The sequence below is a fragment of the Coregonus clupeaformis genome, chromosome 24 (genome assembly GCF_020615455.1).
Source record: "Coregonus clupeaformis isolate EN_2021a chromosome 24, ASM2061545v1, whole genome shotgun sequence".
Taxonomy (NCBI): domain Eukaryota; kingdom Metazoa; phylum Chordata; class Actinopteri; order Salmoniformes; family Salmonidae; genus Coregonus; species Coregonus clupeaformis.
The window spans coordinates 17361374-17381187 of record NC_059215.1 but is presented as its reverse complement, the minus strand read 5'-3'; the positions used below and the strand labels follow the sequence as shown (position 1 = coordinate 17381187).

Genomic DNA, 19814 nt, shown 5'->3' with positions numbered 1-19814 from the left:
TAATCGCTGTCCTGATATCCAGAAGCTCTTTTTGGTTATAAGAGACGATGGCAGAAACATTATGTACAAAATAAATTACAAATTACGCGGAAAAACACACATAATAGTACAATTGGTTAGAGGGCTGTAAAACGGCAGCCATCTTCTCCGGCGCCATTCATTACAGCCAAGGATCTTTTCATTCTGGAGGAGTACATCTTGAAAAGTGTAGCCCTTGAGCAGTCTCTTGAGGACTTGCAGAGAGCAACTCTCTAGAATGTGCTACTTTGTATCATACAGTACTCACCAGATCAAGACTTTGTAGTTTGAAGCCATACACAGATCCTCTCTTGCTGCTGTTCATGTAGTTTCCCAGGGCTAAGATGATCTATGAGAGTACAGAAAGTAAAGAATAAACATCTTAGCACCATACTAATGTGGCCATGGTCAAGCAAAAGCTACTGAGTTTCCCTACAGCTTTGTTGCACTAAGAGCATCTTTCGTCCATTGCCTACAATTGACCTGGATGATCTTAGTGCTATGAATCTTTTGGGAAACTCACCACTGACAGATAATGTGAAAGGATGCTTCTCTTCCAATTCAAACCAGTTTAATCGCTGATGATGGACGATCACGATGAGAGAACCCTTACCTCTAGCATTCGTTTTAACTTGGGTGAAGACTTGACGGATGCGGACGCTGCGATAATGGCATTGAGCTGCGGGGTTAGCATGTTGACGTTGTCTGAGAAGTTCCCTACGAACGTAATAATATTAATCCTCTGGGTGAGCCTTTCGATCTTGGAGAAGAAGAGCATGAATCGGTCCTCGTCCGTCAGCGCGTCCAGCGGTCGCCGCTCCCGCTCGTACTGACGCATCATCTTCCCCTCCGCCTCCGTTGGAAGGAAACGCATCAGACACTCCACGAAGTCCACCGGCAGGGCCTTCAGGTCAAAGCTATAGGGAGAAAAATATAGTACAGGTTACAATACTGAAAGGTTAGAAACATCAGACGGGACATGTTAGAAACATCAAATGGGGAGACAGGTTAGAAACATCAGACAGGACAGGTTAGAAACATCAAACAGGACAGGTTAGAAACATCAGACGGGGAGACAGGTTAGAAACATCAGACAAGACAGGTTAGAAACATCAGACAGGACAGGTTAGAAACATTAGACAGGAGGGAGACAGGTTAGAAACATCAGACAGGTGGGAGACAGGTTAGAAACATCAGACAGGACAGGTTCGAAACATGAGACAGGTTAGAAACATCAGACAAGTGGGAGACAGGTTAGAAATATCAGATGGGGGGAGACAGGTTAGAAATATCAGACAGGACAGGTTAGAAACATCAAACAGGATAGGTTAGAAACATCAGACGGGGAGACAGGTTAGAAACATCAGACGGGACAGGTTAGAAACATCAGACAGGGGGAGACGGGTTATAAACATCAGACGGGGGAGACGGGTTATAAACATCAGACGGGGGAGACAGGTTATAAACATCCGACAGGACGGGAGACAGGTTGGAAACATAACATTCTGAGTCTGCCTCCTCTCTAGGTTTCTTCCTTCTAGGGAGTGTTTCCTTGCCACTGTGCTTCTGCTTGGCTGGTCACTGTAAAGCACTTTGACAACTGAATTGTTGATGTGATTGATTGATGGAGAGCAAGCTATAGGCTACAGTACGTACGTCTGTATGGCTTTGCAGATCTCTTCAGTGCTCTTGTTGGCCTTCCTCAGGGTGATAGCCAGGTTCTTGGAGCGGTTTGCGTCCAGCAGGGAGACCTTATTGACAGCCTTTTGAGACACCTTGGTCTTGGGGCCACTCAGGTCCACCACTGGACCCTGGGCCTTGGTCTTAAACAGTTCCTCAAACTTCTCCACATCCAGGTCCTATAGACAGACAACACACACGATACACTCAGTCAAAGGTGATACCTCAAAGCATGTCCATTTTCTATGACAAGGAAAATGTTTCAGTTAGGAGGGGTTTTTTGTGCAAAAAAATAATAATCATACGGAACAAAGCAGGGATGGTTTGACAATCAGCATTTAATTAGTTAGAAGAAGGGCTTTGAATGAGTTAAGAGTAGGGTCTTGATCAAGTTAGGAGTAAGACCTTGAATGAGTTAGAGTGGGGCCTTGAATGAGTTAGGAGTATGGCCTTGAATGAATTAGGAGTAGGGCCTTGAATGAATTAGGAGTAGGGCCTTGAATGAATTAGGAGTAGGGCCTTGAATGAATTAGGAGTGGGGCCTTGAATGAGTTAGGAGTAGGGCCTTGAATGAGTTAGGAGTAGGTCCTTGAATGAGTTAGGAGTAGGGCCTTGAATGAGTTAGGAGTAGGGCCTTGAATGAGTTAGGAGTAGGGCCTTGAATGAGTTAGGAGTAGGGCCTTGAATGAGTTAAGACTGGGGCCTTGAATGAGTTAGGAGTAGGGCCTTGAATGAGTTAAGACTGGGGCCTTGAATGAGTTAGGAGTAGGGCCTTGAATGAGTTAGAGTGGGGCCTTGAATGAGTTAAGAGTAGGGCCTTGAATGAGTTAAGACTGGGGCCTTGAATGAGTTAAGACTGGGGCCTTGAATGAGTTAGGAGTAGGGCCTTGAATGAATTAGGAGTAGGGCCTTGAATGCGTTAGGAGTAGGTCCTTGAATGAGTTAGGAGTAGGGCCTTGAATGAGTTAGGAGTAGGGCTTTGAATGAGTTAGGAGTAGGGCCTTGAATGAATTAGGAGTAGGTCCTCGAATGAGTTAGGAGTAGGGCCTTGAATGAGTTAGGAGTAGGGCCTTGAATGAGTTAAGACTGGGGCCTTGAATGAGTTAGGAGTAGGGCCTTAAATGAATTAGGAGTAGGGCCTTGAATGAATTAGGAGTAGGGCCTTGAATGAATTAGGAGTGGGGCCTTGAATGAGTTAGGAGTAGGGCCTTGAGGTGTCACGATCGTCTAAATAAGCGGACCAAGGCGCAGCGTTGCGAGTGAACATGATGACTTTTAATTAGAAAAGCACGTCAATACAAAACAAAAGACGAAAGTGAAGTCCAATAGTAACAAAGACTAAACTTGGAACAAAAACCCACAACCCCAAGGTGAAAACACACAGTATAAATATGGCTCCCAATCAGAGATAACGAGCCGACAGCTGACACTCGTTACCTCCGATTGGGAGTCATTGACCAAACATAGAAAAAACAACCTAGACTAACCAACATAGAAATACACCCAAGTGAAATGAACAACCCTGGCTCAAAATCAAAGTCCATAGAGCCAGATTGTCACACTTGAGGGCCTATTTTCCTGACCATGCGACATGACTAAGAACAACTCAGGCCCCTAATTAAGAGGTAAACTGTCAGATGAAGGCCCCTAATTAAGGTGGTAAACGGTCAGATGAAGGCCCGTAAAGGGAAGTTTGTCCTGAACTGGTAGACTCACCTCTAGTACTCTTTCATCATCTATCTCACTGAAGACCGTACCATTGATCTGGTTGGGTTTCAGAGCGGTCCAGTTGAATATAGGCAGACGGAACTTGGTCTTGATGGGCTTCTTGATCCTGATAGCTGCAGACCGACATTATTAGAGTCCTTATTATTATTATAAAGAAAATCAGGAAAGCCATTACATAGAAAATCAGGACATCCATTTAATCGAAAATCAGGACAGCCATTACATAGAAAATCAGGACAGCCATTACATAGAAAATTAGGACAGCCATTACATAGAAAATTAGGACAGCCATTACATAGAAAATCAGGCATATTACCATCACACAATCCGACTTGTATATTGTACTGTATTCTTTTGAACACATTCTATACTCCACCCTAAGTTCCTTTTTAGTTTAGATTAACCATAATGGCCCCGTAGCAGATGTGCAATACAGTATATTTAGATGCTCTTACCTGATAGGCCCATATTGAGGATGAAATTGGGTGCAGTTCCTGGTAGAGGCGGGGCCATAGGAGGGGGTGGGGGTGGAGGTGGGCATGGAGCATTCTCTCCTGTGGAACAGAAGACAAACACTCAGCATAAAACAACGGCAGTCTCTGTAGCTCTATTCTCCTGAGCCATAATCAAATCTCAAGCTTATGAATGTCTGTGAGAGAGACTAGTGGAGCTCTAACATGCTGTACCAAATCAGTACGATGAATAGAAGATCATTCATATTGGTTTATGGTGGCATATACTAATGTTGTGCGTCCATCCAGCTGTGTGTGTGTGTGTGTGTGTGTGTTTCACCATAGTTCCTGGAACCGTGCTGTAAAGTAGTGATTCTCAACCTTTCAGTGGGCCTCGGAATGGAAAAGGTTGAGAACCCCTGCTGTGAAGGACAATGTGAAAAGAAAGCCAACACAGTACAGTTGGAGTCGGCACAATGATGTGAAAGAGTATAACTGCTCATGGTACTGTACCTAAAGCAGAGGGAAGTGGAGGGGGAGGAGGAGGTGGGGGAGGTGGTGCTTCACTGGCCCTTGATAGACTAGTCCCTGGTCCTCCTGGTCCTCCTGGCCCTGTTACTCCTCCAGGCCCCACTGAGAACCCTCCATTCTGCCCAAAGTCACCCAGAAGCACCCCCGGACCTCCACCCCCTCCTCCTCCTCCACCACCACCACCACCGCCCCCTCCCAGGGGCTCGATGGCGATGTCCCCGTCCGGCTGCTTGCGGAGGCGGATGGTCCCCTGCTGTTCCATCTCCAGCAGGCGCTTCTCTATGTTGAAGCTCCTCTGGAAGGCAGCGTCCTTCTCCTTGATCATCCTCCTCAGGGTGTGGACCTGGGTGTTGGTCGACTCATACGTCTCCTGTTGGGTCAGAACACCATTGGGAGACAGAGAGAAACCACACTATGATGACTCCACCAACTATACAGGATCATAATCACTCCATTTCCTACCAATCAATTTGCTATCATAGCATTCTTCCTAGAGCATAGTTGATCAAACTTTAATGTTATTCTGCCATTGCCGTACATATAGTTCTCCAGGAGTTGTAAAACACTGTTGCAAAACAACATATTAATACAACATTGAGACATGCGAATGCACGCTATTGCTGTACTGAATCATCAAGAGTACATTTGATACTGTATATGAGAAATATAATGATAATTTAATTCTGTATCATAATAGTGATCACTAGCTTATCTTACCCGTATGACATGGAGATCCTTGTCCTTCTGTAGGAGCTGCTTCTCCAGGTCAGCCACTTTCATGATGGTCTCATTCTCCACGTCCAGAAGCTTCTCCGTCACCTAGTACAGGGTGGAGAGGATAGAGGGTGAGCAAAGTAAGAGAAGGTAGGAGGCATGGAGAGAAAAGGAGTGAGTGTAGAGACAGGACAAGAGGTATGGAGAAAGAGATGGAGAAAGGGGAGGAGGAGGTGAATTAAAGCATTGATCCAGTCTCTCTCTCTCTCTCTCTCTCTCTCTCTCTCTCTCGCTCTCTCTCTCTCCCCCCTCTCTCTCTCTCTCCCCCCCCCCCCCCCCTCTCTCTCTCTCTCTCTCTCTCTCTCTCTCTCTCTCTCTCTCTCTCTCTCTCTCTCTCTCTCTCTCTCTCTCTCAATTCAATTCAGGGCTTTATTGGCATGGGAAACGTATGTTAACATTGCCAAAGCAAGTGAAGTAGATAGTAAACAAAAGTGAAATAAACTATAAATATTAACAGTAAACATTACACTCAGAAGTTCCAAAAGAATAAAGACATTTCAAATGTCATATTATGTTTATATACAGTGTTGTAATAATGTGCAAATAGTTAAAGTACAAATGGGAAAATAAATAAACATAAATATGGGTTGTTGTTTACAATGGTGTTTGTTCTTCACTGGTTGCCCTTTTCTTGTGGCAACAGGTCACAAATCTTGCTGCTGTGATGGCTCACTGTGGGTTTTCACCCAGTAGATAAGGGAGTTTATCAAAATTGGGTTTGTTTTCGAATTCTTTGTGGATCTCTGTAATCTGAGGGAAATATGTGTCTCTAATATGGTCATACATTTGGCAGGAGGTTAGGAAGTGCAGCTCAGTTTCCACCTCATTTTGTGGGCAGTGTGCACATAGCCTGTCTTCTTCTCTTGAGAGCCAGGTCTGCCTACGGCGGCCTTTCTCAATAGCAAGGCTATGCTCACTGAGTCTGTACATAGTCAAAGCTTTCCTTAAGTTTGGGTCAGTCACAGTGGTCAGGTATTCTGCCGCTGTGTTCTCTCTGTTTAGAGCCAAATAGCATTCTAGTTTGCTCTGTTTTTTTAAAAATTCTTTCCAATGTGTCAAGTAATTCTCTTTTTGTTTTCTCATGATTTGGTTGGGTCTAATTGTGTTGTTGTTATTGTCCTGGGGCTCTGTGGGGTCTGTTTGTCTTTCTCTCTCTCTCCTGTACTGTATTCTCTGCAGAATTAATAAGAAATGTGATATGCCTAGCAACATGACACAGCTAGTGTAAGTGAGGCTGAGCTGACACAGTTTTCACTTTTGAATTTGGACAGATAGCACGTGTTGTAAACTAAAGGAATTCTTAGGGTGGAATGTTTCACTCTCTTCCTCCCCCATAATTCCTGGTCCCTGAAAGCAGGGTTTGTTTTGAAATTCTTAGGATGACGGCATGTCTGACTCTGACCTTTCTGTCATTGTAACAGTTTGGTGGATTGTTTACTTGTGTTGCTGACTGACTGACACACCAGAGAAGACCTAATCAGACAATAATGATGTACCTGATTACTTTGTTCATGGAACCGTTTCATGTAAAATGTTCAGAATGGAAAAGGACACATATAGAATCTATAGAATGCATGTATTTCCAAGACATCCCCACATCCCCAAGACATCCCCACTCCTGTAAAGAGGCATAGTGGGTGGTCTGGTGTTCAGCCTGGTGGTCAGTCTGGTGTTCAGTCTGGTGGTCAGCCTGGTGGTCTGGTAGTCAGTCTGGTGGTCTGGTAGTCAGTCTGGTGGTCTGGTAGTCAGTCTGGTGGTCTGGTTGTCAGTCTGGTGGTCTGGTAGTCAGTCTGGTGGTCTGGTAGTCAGTCTGGTGGTCTGGTAGTCAGTCTGGTGGTCTGGTTGTCAGTCTGGTGGTCTGGTAGTCAGTCGGTGGTTTGGTGGTCTGGTAGTCAGTCTGGTGGTCTGGTTGTCAGTCTGGTGGTCTGGTAGTCAGTCTGGTGGTCTGGTAGTCAGTCTGGTGGTCTGGTGTTCTGGTAGTCAGTCTGGTGGTCTGGTGGTCTGGTGGTCTGGTTGTCAGTCTGGTTGTCTGGTAGTCAGTCGGTGGTTTGGTGGTCTGGTAGTCAGTCTGGTGGTCTGGTTGTCAGTCTGGTGGTCTGGTAGTCAGTCTGGTGGTCTGGTGGTCAGTCTGGTGGTCTGGTAGTCAGTCTGGTGGTCTGGTGGTCAGTCTGGTGGTCTGGTGGTCAGTCTGGTGGTCTGGTTGTCAGTCTGGTGGTCTGGTTGTCAGTCTGGTGGTCTGGTAGTCAGTCTGGTGGTCTGGTAGTCAGTCTGGTGGTCTGGTAGTCAGTCTGGTGGTCTGGTTGTCAGTCTGGTGGTCTGGTGGTCAGTCTGGTGGTCTGGTAGTCAGTCTGGTGGTCTGGTGGTCAGTCTGGTGGTCAGTCTGGTGGTTCTTACATGGGACAGGTGTTCCTCCAGTTCCTCCACCTTCTCCAGAGCCACGTTCTTGGTCTCTGCATCCTCCAGCAGGCCGCCCACATCAAACACATTCTCCAGGTAGGCCTGGATCTGGACTGACAGCTTGTCACTCTCTGTGTACTTGGATTTCTGGAGGGAGAGAAGGAGAGGTTCAGGTCAGTGATTCACAGTAAGACACATATGAAGGTACCTTAGAAGGTAACATTTTAAAAGGCATCTTGGAAAAGGGACAGAACTTAAAATGACAATTTTCACTTCCTGCCTTCAAATGCTGCCTCAAAAAGGCATAAGACATTCAAGTAGATGTTGGGCCAGGAGTTTTTCCTGACCTGACCAGGTATAATTCCAGGCCCTGGTTTTAGTGACTGTTCATGAATACATGATTTAGATGATTTATTATATTGTATTTATAGCATCCTCCGTACCTCCAGGTAGTCATCTAGGCCCAGCATGGTGAACTCATACTGCAGGTGAACCCTGAAGTTCATGTCTTCTACTGAGTGGACCACGATGTTAATGAACTGCATGCAGGCCACCATGAAGTCAATGTTCCCATCCTCCACACGGAAATAGTCCATCAGCTTCTCAAAGCGATGCTTCTCCTTGCACACCTGAAAAGGAATAGAAAGATAATGTATTAGATCAATACAGACCTGAGCATATTTTGGGGAGGTTTGCCAAGCAGTGAAAAAAGTAATCTTCCAGTCCAATAGAGTAGGATATACTTCAGTTATGTTCACTTCTGAACCACCTCAGTGTCCGATATGGTCCAATATTTTTCCAATATATTTGACATAAAAATGTATGGCTGTCTCTTTGTCATATGGAGTTGCTGTGCTGTATAACAGTCTCAGGTTAGAGAGTGACCCGTTATCATTTTTTTATTTTGAATTACTGATAATCTTCCCTCCCTACAGAATGCCTAATGAAACACTAATAAAGTTGACATTAAAGGCATTACATGTATTTAAAATTGTTCCAATTTAGATCATTTAAAATATACAAAAGTATATTTATCACGGACATACTTCAATATACTTCAATTTATTAATGAAGTATGATAAAAACAAAAAACATACCGCCTGGGATGCCAAGGCTATGAGTGTAAGCAGACGTCAACACACTCCATTTGCAATGAAAAGACTGATTATAGGAATTCATGGGAAGGGAACAGAATAAAATAAGGCAAAGGGATAAAGATCTCGCCAGACACACACACAGATACACACATACACACACACAAACGGATACACACACACACATATACACACACAAACGGATACACACACACACACATACAAACACAGAGCTGATTTCCCAACATAAAGAAACCCCTCTGATTTTAATAAAGACACAAGTCCAATCCCTTATTCCATATCAGCATTCTTTAGCCTAGAATTGTTGTGCTGTAATTAATACTTAATTACAGAACATATATGGCTATAAAACAGGAGTGTGTCCCAAATGGCACCCTATCCCCTATATAGTGCACTACTTTTGACCAGGGCCCAAAACATTTCAGTAAAGTGTCAACTGTCATTATGATGACATTTTAAAATCCCACTAGAGAGCTGTTGGTTGGTTGGTTGGTTGGTATTGGTATTTTATTAGGATCCCCATTAGCTGTTCTGAAAGCAGCTGCTACTCTTCCTGGGGTCCACACAAAACATGAAACATGACATAATACAGAACATTAATAGACAAGAACAGCTCAAGGACAGAACTACACTACCAGTCAAAAGTTTGGACACACCTACTCATTAAGGGTTTTTCTTTAATTTTACATGAATAATAGTGAAGACATCAAAACTATGACATAACACATCATGTAGTAACCAAAATCATGTAGTAACCAAAAAAATTATTCAACAAATCAAAATATATTGCCTTGATGACAGCTTTACACACTCTTTGCATTCTCTCAACCAGCTTCATGAGGTAGTCACCTGGAATGCATTTCAATTAACAGGTGTGCCTTCTTAAAAGTTAATTAGTGGAATTTATTTCCTTCTTAATGCGTTTGAGCCAATCAGTTCTGTTGTGACAAGGAGTGTGGGTGGGGGGGGGGGGGGGGGGGGGCTGGGTATACAGAAGATAGCCCTATCTGGTAAAAGACCAAGTACATATTATGGCAAGAACAGCTCAAATAAGCAAAGAGAAACGACAGTCCATCATTACTTTAAGACATGAAGGTCAGTCAATGCGGAACATTTCAAGAACTTTGAAAGTTTCTTCAAGTGCATGAAACTGGCTCTCATGAGGACCACCACAGAAATGGAAGACCCAGAGTTACCTCTGCTGCAGAGAATAAGTTCATTAGAGTTACCAGCCTCAGAAATTGCAGCCCAAATAAATGCTTCACAGAGTTCAAGTAACAGACACATCTCAACATCAACTGTTCAGAGGAGACTGTGTGAATCACACCTTCATGGTCGAATTGCTGCAAAGAAACCACTACTTAAGGACACCAATAATAAGAAAAGACTTGCTTGGGTCAAGAAAAACGAGCAATGGACATTAGACCGGTGGAAATTTGTCATTTGGTCTGGAGTCCAAATTGGAGATTTTTGGTTCCAACCGCTGTGTCTTTGTGAGACGCAGTGTGGGTGAATGTATGATCTCCGCATGTCTATTTCCCACCGTAAAGCATGGAGGAAGAGGTGTTATGGTGTGGAGGTGCTTTGCTGGTGACACGGTCTGTGATTTATTTAGAATTCAAGGCACACTTAACCAGCATGGCTACCACAGCATTCTACAGCGATACGCCATCCCATCTGGTTTGGGCTTAATGGGACTATCATTTGTTTTTCAACAGGACAATGACCCAACACACCTCCAGGCTGTGTAAGGGATATTTGACCAAGAAGGAGAGTGATGGAGTGCTGCATCAGATGACCTGGCCTCCACAATCCCCCGATCTTAACCCAATTGAGATGGTTTGGGATGAGTCGGACCGCAGAGTGAAGGAAAAGCAGCCAACAAGTGCTCAGCATATGTGGGAATTCCTTCAAGACTGTTGGAAAAGCATTCCAGGTGAAGCTGGTTGAGAGAATGCCAAGAGCTATTTGAAGAATTTCAAATATTAAATATATTTTGATTTGCTTAACACTTTTTTGGTTACTACATGATTCCATATGTGTTATTTCATAGTTTTGATTTATTCACTATTATTCTACAATGTAGAAAATAGTAAAAATAAAGAAAAACGCTTGAATGAGTAGGTGTGTCCAAACTTTTGACTGGTACTGTACATCAATAAAACATATATTTTTTTTAAGGCACAAGTAGCCTACATATCAATACCAATACATACACACAAACTATCTAGGTTGGTTCCCACATTGTTTGACTGGGTGGCTGATTAGAGTATTGGGGCTCTGTGGGGCTCTGCAGATTGCTCAGAGTAATTGGGTCGTTCCGGTGTTTAGATGACTACACAGGCTAGGAACTGAAAGGCTAAGCAAACCTTTGTGATCCACTCACTCCCAAAGGGGAGATGATCCTTATCAAGGTTGCCTCACATCTGGTGGCTTAATGAGACTAATAGCCCCAGACATAGCAGGGTTTTGGGCTTTGCATAGCAGAACTGTGTTCAAGTAGTATTTGTTTTATTGATTGCGCTTGCTTGGCATAATGGAACTAGTGGAATAGTCCCAAATGTATAAACCCTACCCATCTGGCACTCAATCAAACCCTCAAAGTATTTGAATCAGATCTGGTGGACGAACTATTGTTAGCATTTTCCTGTTGATTTTTTGCTGTACTGCACCTCTTTGAAGTTGTCGAAGGCAGAGAGTATGATCTCATGACCTCCTCTAACCAGACACACTGCAGCCAGCAGCTCCAGAACCAGGGCTTTTGTCCTGTAGACAAAACAAAAAAGACACTGTATTCCACCTGTACGTGGTTCACATCCACCACACTATGACTTTGATAAGATTAATCTTTAAAGATGTCATCTCTCCATCGACTTTATACATTCCAAACACTTGTTAAAGCACTGCATGAAGACATAGAGAAGCTGTAATCCATAAATCCATACTTTGATGTTTAACACCCACATAGAAGCAGGAGAGCAGGGGCTGGTCACGGCTCTAGCAGAGCTTATGCTAAAAGAGGTAATTATGAAGGGATCAGCTCCCACGCTTTAACACTGTAATCCCCTCTATACTAAACACTCCTCTAACACACTGGATGTATAACAGGCCTTCGTCCCAAATGGCACCTTATTCCCTGTAGTGCACTACTTTTGACCAGCGCCCTATTGGCCCTACTCAAAATGAGTGCACTAAAAAAGGAATAGGGTGCCATTTGGGATGCAGTCCATGCTTTTCCAGGCTAGATGTATGGTTTTCATTCCCAACTTCACAGAGAAGCCGATGGGTGGGAGCCCCCAACTTTACAGAGAAGCCGATGGGTAGGAGCCCCCAACTTCACAGAGAAGCCGATGGGTGGGAGCCCCCAACTTCACAGAGAAGCCGATGGGTGGGAGCCCCCAACTTCACAGAGAAGCCGATGGGTGGGAGCCCCCAACTTCACAGAGAAGCCGATGGGTGGGAGCCCCCAACTTCACAGAGAAGCCGATGGGTGGGAGCCCCCAACTTCACAGAGAAGCCGATGGGTGGGAGCCCCCAAATTCACAGAGAAGCCGATGGGTGGGAGCCCCCAACTTCACAGAGAAGCCGATGGGTGGGAGCCCCCAACTTCACAGAGAAGCCGATGGGTGGGAGCCCCCAACTTCACACAGAAGCCTATGGGTGGGAGCCCCCAACTTCACAGAGAAGCCGATGGGTGTGAGCCCCCAACTTCACAGAGAAGCCGATGGGTGGGAGCCCCCAACTTCACAGAGAAGCCGATGGGTGGGATCCCCCAACTTCACAGAGAAGCCGATGGGTGGGATCCCCCAACTTCACAGAGAAGTCGATGGGTGGGAGCCCCCAACTTCACAGAGAAGTCGATGGGTGGGAGCCCCGAACTTCACAGAGAAGCCGATGGGTAGGAGCCCCCAACTTCACAGAGAAGCCGATGGGTAGGAGCCCCCAACTTTACAGAGAAGCCGATGGGTAGGAGCCCCCAACTTCACAGAGAAGTCAATGGGTGGGATCCCCCAACTCCACAGAGAAGCCGATGGGTAGGAGCCCCCAACTTCACAGAGAAGCCGATGGGTAGGAGCCCCCAACTTCACAGAGAAGCCGATGGGTAGGAGCCCCCAACTTCACAGAGAAGCCGATGGGTGGGAGCCCCCAACTTCACAGAGAAGCCGATGGGTAGGAGCCCCCAACTTCACAGAGAAGCCGATGGGTGGGAGCCCCCAACTTCACAGAGAAGCCGATGGATGGGATCCCCCAACTTCACAGAGAAGCCGATGGGTGGGATCCCCCAACTTCACAGAGAAGTCGATGGGTGGGATCCCCCAACTTCACAGAGAAGTCGATGGGTGGGAGCCCCCAACTTCACAGAGAAGCCGATGGGTAGGAGCCCCCAACTTTACAGAGAAGCCGATGGGTAGGAGCCCCCAACTTCACAGAGAAGCTGATGGGTGGGATCCCCCAACTTCACAGAGAAGCCGATGGGTAGGAGCCCCCAACTTCACAGAGAAGCCGATGGGTGGGAGCCCCCAACTTCACAGAGAAGCCGATGGGTAGGAGCCCCCAACTTCACAGAGAAGCCGATGGGTAGGAGCCCCCAACTTCACAGAGAAGCCGATGGGTAGGAGCCCCCAACTTTACAGAGAAGCCGATAGGTAGGAGCCCCCAACTTCACAGAGAAGCCGATGGGTGGGATCCCCCAACTCCACAGAGAAGCCGATGGGTAGGAGCCCCCAACTTCACAGAGAAGCCGATGGGTAGGAGCCCCCAACTTCACAGAGAAGCCGATGGGTAGGAGCCCCCAACTTTACAGAGAAGCCGATGGGTAGGAGCCCCCAACTTTACAGAGAAGCCGATGGGTAGGAGCCCCAACTTCACAGAGAAGCCGATGGGTAGGAGCCCCCAACTTCACAGAGAAGCCGATGGGTAGGAGCCCCCAACTTCACAGAGAAGCCGATGGGTAGGAGCCCCCAACTTTACAGAGAAGCCGATGGGTAGGAGCCCCCAACTTTACAGAGAAGCCGATGGGTAGGAGCCCCCAACTTTACAGAGAAGCCGATGGGTAGGAGCCCCCAACTTCACAGAGAAGCCGATGGGTGGGATCCCCCAACTCCACAGAGAAGCCGATGGGTAGGAGCCCCCAACTTCACAGAGAAGCCGATGGGTAGGAGCCCCCAACTTCACAGAGAAGCCGATGGGTAGGAGCCCCCAACTTTACAGAGAAGCCGATGGGTAGGAGCCCCCAACTTTACAGAGAAGCCGATGGGTAGGAGCCCCCAACTTCACAGAGAAGCCGATGGGTAGGAGCCCCCAACTTTACAGAGAAGCCGATGGGTAGGAGCCCCCAACTTCACAGAGAAGCCGATGGGTAGGAGCCCCCAACTTCACAGAGAAGCCGATGGGTGGGATCCCCCAACTTCACAGAGAAGTCGATGGGTGGGAGCCCCCAACTTCACAGAGAAGTCGATGGGTGGGAGCCCGAACTTCACAGAGAAGCCGATGGGTAGGAGCCCCCAACTTCACAGAGAAGCCGATGGGTAGGAGCCCCCAACTTTACAGAGAAGCCGATGGGTAGGAGCCCCCAACTTCACAGAGAAGTCAATGGGTGGGATCCCCCAACTCCACAGAGAAGCCGATGGGTAGGAGCCCCCAACTTCACAGAGAAGCCGATGGGTAGGAGCCCCCAACTTCACAGAGAAGCCGATGGGTAGGAGCCCCCAACTTCACAGAGAAGCCGATGGGTGGGAGCCCCCAACTTCACAGAGAAGCCGATGGGTAGGAGCCCCCAACTTCACAGAGAAGCCGATGGGTGGGAGCCCCCAACTTCACAGAGAAGCCGATGGATGGGATCCCCCAACTTCACAGAGAAGCCGATGGGTGGGATCCCCCAACTTCACAGAGAAGTCGATGGGTGGGATCCCCCAACTTCACAGAGAAGTCGATGGGTGGGAGCCCCCAACTTCACAGAGAAGCCGATGGGTAGGAGCCCCCAACTTTACAGAGAAGCCGATGGGTAGGAGCCCCCAACTTCACAGAGAAGCTGATGGGTGGGATCCCCCAACTTCACAGAGAAGCCGATGGGTAGGAGCCCCCAACTTCACAGAGAAGCCGATGGGTGGGAGCCCCCAACTTCACAGAGAAGCCGATGGGTAGGAGCCCCCAACTTCACAGAGAAGCCGATGGGTAGGAGCCCCCCAACTTCACAGAGAAGCCGATGGGTAGGAGCCCCCAACTTTACAGAGAAGCCGATAGGTAGGAGCCCCCAACTTCACAGAGAAGCCGATGGGTGGGATCCCCAACTCCACAGAGAAGCCGATGGGTAGGAGCCCCCAACTTCACAGAGAAGCCGATGGGTAGGAGCCCCCAACTTCACAGAGAAGCCGATGGGTAGGAGCCCCCAACTTTACAGAGAAGCCGATGGGTAGGAGCCCCCAACTTTACAGAGAAGCCGATGGGTAGGAGCCCCCAACTTCACAGAGAAGCCGATGGGTAGGAGCCCCCAACTTCACAGAGAAGCCGATGGGTAGGAGCCCCCAACTTCACAGAGAAGCCGATGGGTAGGAGCCCCCAACTTTACAGAGAAGCCGATGGGTAGGAGCCCCCAACTTTACAGAGAAGCCGATGGGTAGGAGCCCCCAACTTTACAGAGAAGCCGATGGGTAGGAGCCCCCAACTTCACAGAGAAGCCGATGGGTGGGATCCCCCAACTCCACAGAGAAGCCGATGGGTAGGAGCCCCCAACTTCACAGAGAAGCCGATGGGTAGGAGCCCCCAACTTCACAGAGAAGCCGATGGGTAGGAGCCCCCAACTTTACAGAGAAGCCGATGGGTAGGAGCCCCCAACTTTACAGAGAAGCCGATGGTAGGAGCCCCCAACTTCACAGAGAAGCCGATGGGTAGGAGCCCCCAACTTTACAGAGAAGCCGATGGGTAGGAGCCCCCAACTTCACAGAGAAGCCGATGGGTAGGAGCCCCCAACTTCACAGAGAAGCCGATGGGTAGGAGCCCCCAACTTCACAGAGAAGCCGATGGGTAGGAGCCCCCAACTTTACAGAGAAGCCGATGGGTAGGAGCCCCCAACTTTACAGAGAAGCCGATGGGTAGGAGCCCCCAACTTCACAGAGAAGCCGATGGGTAGGAGCCCCCAACTTTACAGAGAAGCCGATGGGTAGGAGCCCCCAACTTCACAGAGAAGCCGATGGGTAGGAGCCCCCAACTTCACAGAGAAGCCGATGGGTAGGAGCCCCCAACTTCACAGAGAAGCCGATGGGTAGGAGCCCCCAACTTTACAGAGAAGCCGATGGGTAGGAGCCCCCAACTTTACAGAGAAGCCGATGGGTAGGAGCCCCCAACTTCACAGAGAAGCCGATGGGTAGGAGCCCCCAACTTTACAGAGAAGCCGATGGGTGGGAGCCCCCCCCCCCCCCCCGAGCACCCCCCCCCGGCTCATCCTCACTTGTGACAATGCTTCTCTCTGCACTATCTTGGTTTGCATATGAACCTTTATAAGAATCTTTCAAAATGGCTATACTCAAGCTAAGGAGGCAGGATCAGCCCGAGTTCTGCTTACCTTGAGTTCCTATTGTTCAGACTGAGGGCTATTTCGTTGACTGCGTGTGCGTGGGACATCACCAGGTTGAAGCCATACTGGAGAGAGGAAATAGAGATAGAACAAGATGTGGTCAAACAGAAGAACACTCCACCACTCACCTCTGTGGTGGCTCATACAGTAAAAATCACACTCATCCACAGCAGACTCTCTGACATCTCTTAAATAGAAAATTAGGCTGCATTTGCCCTTTTTTGTAATGAGAGAGAATTGTGATTTGTGGTTATACTGTATATTGGTGACAGTGGGATTGCTTTGATAGTGGATATCACCAGTCAGTACCTGGTAGTTCATTATGGCTCGCAAGCACATGATGCAAACATGCACGTCGTCCTTCTGGCTCACGAGTCGTGAGTTCTTAATGGTTTTGCTGTTCGGTGCTGTGCCATAGCTGCAACAGAGGGCAAAGGTCAACAACAACATGTTTTTTATTCAACGTTTAGTTATCATACTACAACAACAACAACAACTTATGATTCCACTTCATTCTTCTTGGTTGATCTGAACAGTCAGAGCCCATCTTCATTGTGTGTTCATATTGTGTGTTTTCTGTACAGTATCTGGCAGTCATGTGGCTGCATCTACTGGGTTTGTGCTCCACTACCACCAAGCTCAACGTGAGTCACGGAGAGTATTTGGCAGAGCAGAGGGACCCGAAATGGCCCCTGTGGTTACTGATGCATTCTGGGTGGTTTCCTGACACCTGTTTGTCCCCAGGCTGATGTCTGCTTGTCACAGAGCAGGCTATCCTCCACATCCTCTCATCTTTCTGTCTCTCTCTTTTTTTCGCTCTCCTTTTTCTCTGTTTTCATGTCTATATCTTTTCTGCTTCTGCTTTTTGAAACAGAGTCTTCTGGGTCTCCTCTCACTGGCTATGATGTGCTCACTAGATGAAGAATCACAGGGCAGACGGCCCACATGTGGAGCTCAGAACAGCTGGGCCTAATCTGTCCATGACAGAATAGTGGAACACATCTGGATGGAGGAAGACCATCAAACATGGAAGGAAACGCACAGTTCAGGTGGCCAAAAACAACCATTCTGTCTCCTTCAATGTAACAGCTCCTTCACCTGTAACAGCATACAGATGAACCCACAACCCCCTGCAATGAGTTCAGGAGTGACGACACATACCCCATCACTTATCATCTTATCCTATCACATCCTCTCCAGACCGAGACCGCTCAACATCATGGCACCATCATCATCATCATCATAGCAGAGGACTAGCTGACATGCTAACATATGTTTGGATGGCTACCTGATATTCTAACATGCTAACATACGTCAGGGCCAAGGGTTAAAGGAGCAAGGCACAGTAACAGCAGCAACACAGTAGCAGACGATACGTACCGGAGAACAGACTGGCGCGCAGAGCGGACCAGCGTGTTGCAGAAAGGCTGAGCGCCACTCTGGTGTAGATCCTCTATAGACCTACTCCAGGATTTAGCCTTGTCCATGGAAATCTCCTCCCCATTCTCCAGACCCTCAAAATTCAACCTGGGCCACGGACGGACAGACAGGCAGACAGACGGACGGACGGGTAGACAGACAGACAGACAGACAGACAGACAGACAGACAGACAGGCAGGCAGGCAGGCAGGCAGGCAGGCAGGCAAACAGAAAGACAGATACATAGAAAGACAGAAAGAAAGATGGGCAGACAGGGGGTCGAGGTAGATTAGGTTAGAAATGCAGCTTGGTAAAAGATCAAAGGTTATGTTATACAGTAGAACTGCACAGTAAAAGTCTGCACAGTAAAGCTTAGTGCAACACAGAGTTGAAAGGCTCAGTCATTCCCATTCAGGCCCAGTCCATAATATGCCAGCATGGCAATATAAAAGCACAGACATGTGGCTCACAATCAAGTCCAACCTATTTATTCCTCGTGTCACTATTTCTATTTCATTTTGTATCTTTATCTTTAACTTTGCATTGTTGGAAAAGGACCCGTAAGCAATGTTCCCTCTAAGCTGCACGCGCAGCCTGAGACTGCCACACAGAAATATCAGCCCACAGAGAGAAGCACGAGATTAAACTTTCTAGAGCAGTGGTCACCAACCAGTCGATCTCTAAGGCATTCCTAGTCGATCGGCAAACATTTCTGTAAAAAACCCAAAGATAAAGCCTTGTGTTCCTATTTTTTTTTTGTCTAGGGCTGTTGGCGGTAGGTGCACCCGATTCAGCTGCCCTGCGCGCCAGATAGGCCAACTGTTGCCATTTTGAACCATTTCATGTGTCTGAAGGCACAAACTCTGCCTTCCTGGCGGGCCCAGAGAGCAAATCAAGTGCACTATAGGCCTACCGCTGGCCAATCGGATGGCTCACATGACCGTGTCTGCAGTTACGTAGCAGGCATAAAATAAATCTACAGCAAAGTTGATACTGTGAGATTTCAAAACGTTTAAAACCATGTCTAGAGAGACACTGTCAACGAATACAGCAAAGAGATGCTGTTTTTATGAGTGAGTTCATGTTTAAGTTCTTACTCAGCACTGTCAACACTTTGTATTCAACACCGTATAAGCCGTAACATTTGCGTTCTTCCTATTTCCACTCACCGCTACAACAAGCACTGCAGCAGTAATGAATGAGTAGGAAAGTGTATCTATAGGCTTGTGTTGATGTTATTAGCGGCTTGGGTCTTTTTTTATATCGAGGAGTAACAACATGAACAACTGTTCATAGGAGTAACAACATGAATTTGTACATAATGAGGTGCGACTTGAGTTTCGCCATCAGCTGGAAGACGGTGTCCCTTTTGTGTCAGTGTCAGTGGAGGAAAGGGAGAGCAGAGGGATGTTGAGAGGTGGACCCTCAGTCTGCTGCTCTCCCTCCACTGAGACTGACCATCAGATGCAGGCACCATCAGCCCAGTAAAATGAAAATAAAAAGCTAATTATTTAAATGTAGCTCACTCAGCTGTCCTTCACAAGTACAACAACGGATCTATTACCGATGTGAATGGCCAGAACAACAATGCATTGGCAGGGCAATTCAAGCAAAGCCAATATGCGGTGGTAATTGTATTGGGCCTATAGCTTACTGCACAATCCTCATTGCTACAGTACTGTTTTTAATTGGTTAATTTCTCTGTAATAATGGTATGGGAATAATAATGCATTTGTAAAGTGGTTTCTTGCATCAAACAACACAGTAACATTTTCAGTCACCTCCTTGTCTGAAGGACAAGTGGATAAACAGGTTAATGACAAGCCCTGCATGTTTTTTTTTCAAAAGTCTCATGGAATGTAGGCCTACATTGAACACCACACATTGGCTGCTACTGTAGGCTGAATGATAGAACAGCTATTTCCATGTTAAAATGTTATGTGATGCATTTTCTCAATTTGTTTTATGGTAGGCTACTCTGGTAGGCCTACATTATGATCAAATAGCCACACTGTTAAAACTGTAACTTAAAGCAGGTACAGCCTCAGTGTTCACAGTAAACGCGCCAGAAGTTGCACAGAATTTTCACAACGTTCAAGTTTATGCTCAGCAGCCCTTAAATTTGCT

At 47.1% G+C, this 19814-nt stretch overlaps 1 protein-coding gene across 4 annotated transcripts in view; it reads right to left on the bottom strand.

The window, feature by feature from the left end:
• The window catches only part of LOC121537904 (formin-like protein 3), an 83574-nt gene that overhangs the window by 18489 nt on the left and 45271 nt on the right, over positions 1-19814 (bottom strand). For 3 of the 4 annotated variants that reach the window (XM_041845548.2, XM_041845546.2, XM_041845549.2), the window contains exons 5-17: positions 17649-17795; positions 16578-16686; positions 16257-16333; positions 11368-11461; positions 8024-8209; positions 7578-7727; positions 5127-5228; positions 4392-4779; positions 3882-3980; positions 3415-3539; positions 1675-1877; positions 632-935; positions 287-367 (exon numbers count right to left, since the gene is read on the bottom strand). In XM_041845548.2, coding sequence (XP_041701482.1) covers positions 287-367; positions 632-935; positions 1675-1877; positions 3415-3539; positions 3882-3980; positions 4392-4779; positions 5127-5228; positions 7578-7727; positions 8024-8209; positions 11368-11461; positions 16257-16333; positions 16578-16686; positions 17649-17795 — 2065 coding nt within the window. The remainder of the gene's footprint in view (positions 1-286; positions 368-631; positions 936-1674; positions 1878-3414; positions 3540-3881; positions 3981-4391; positions 4780-5126; positions 5229-7577; positions 7728-8023; positions 8210-11367; positions 11462-16256; positions 16334-16577; positions 16687-17648; positions 17796-19814) is intronic. The other variant, XM_041845550.2, reaches the window with a different exon arrangement.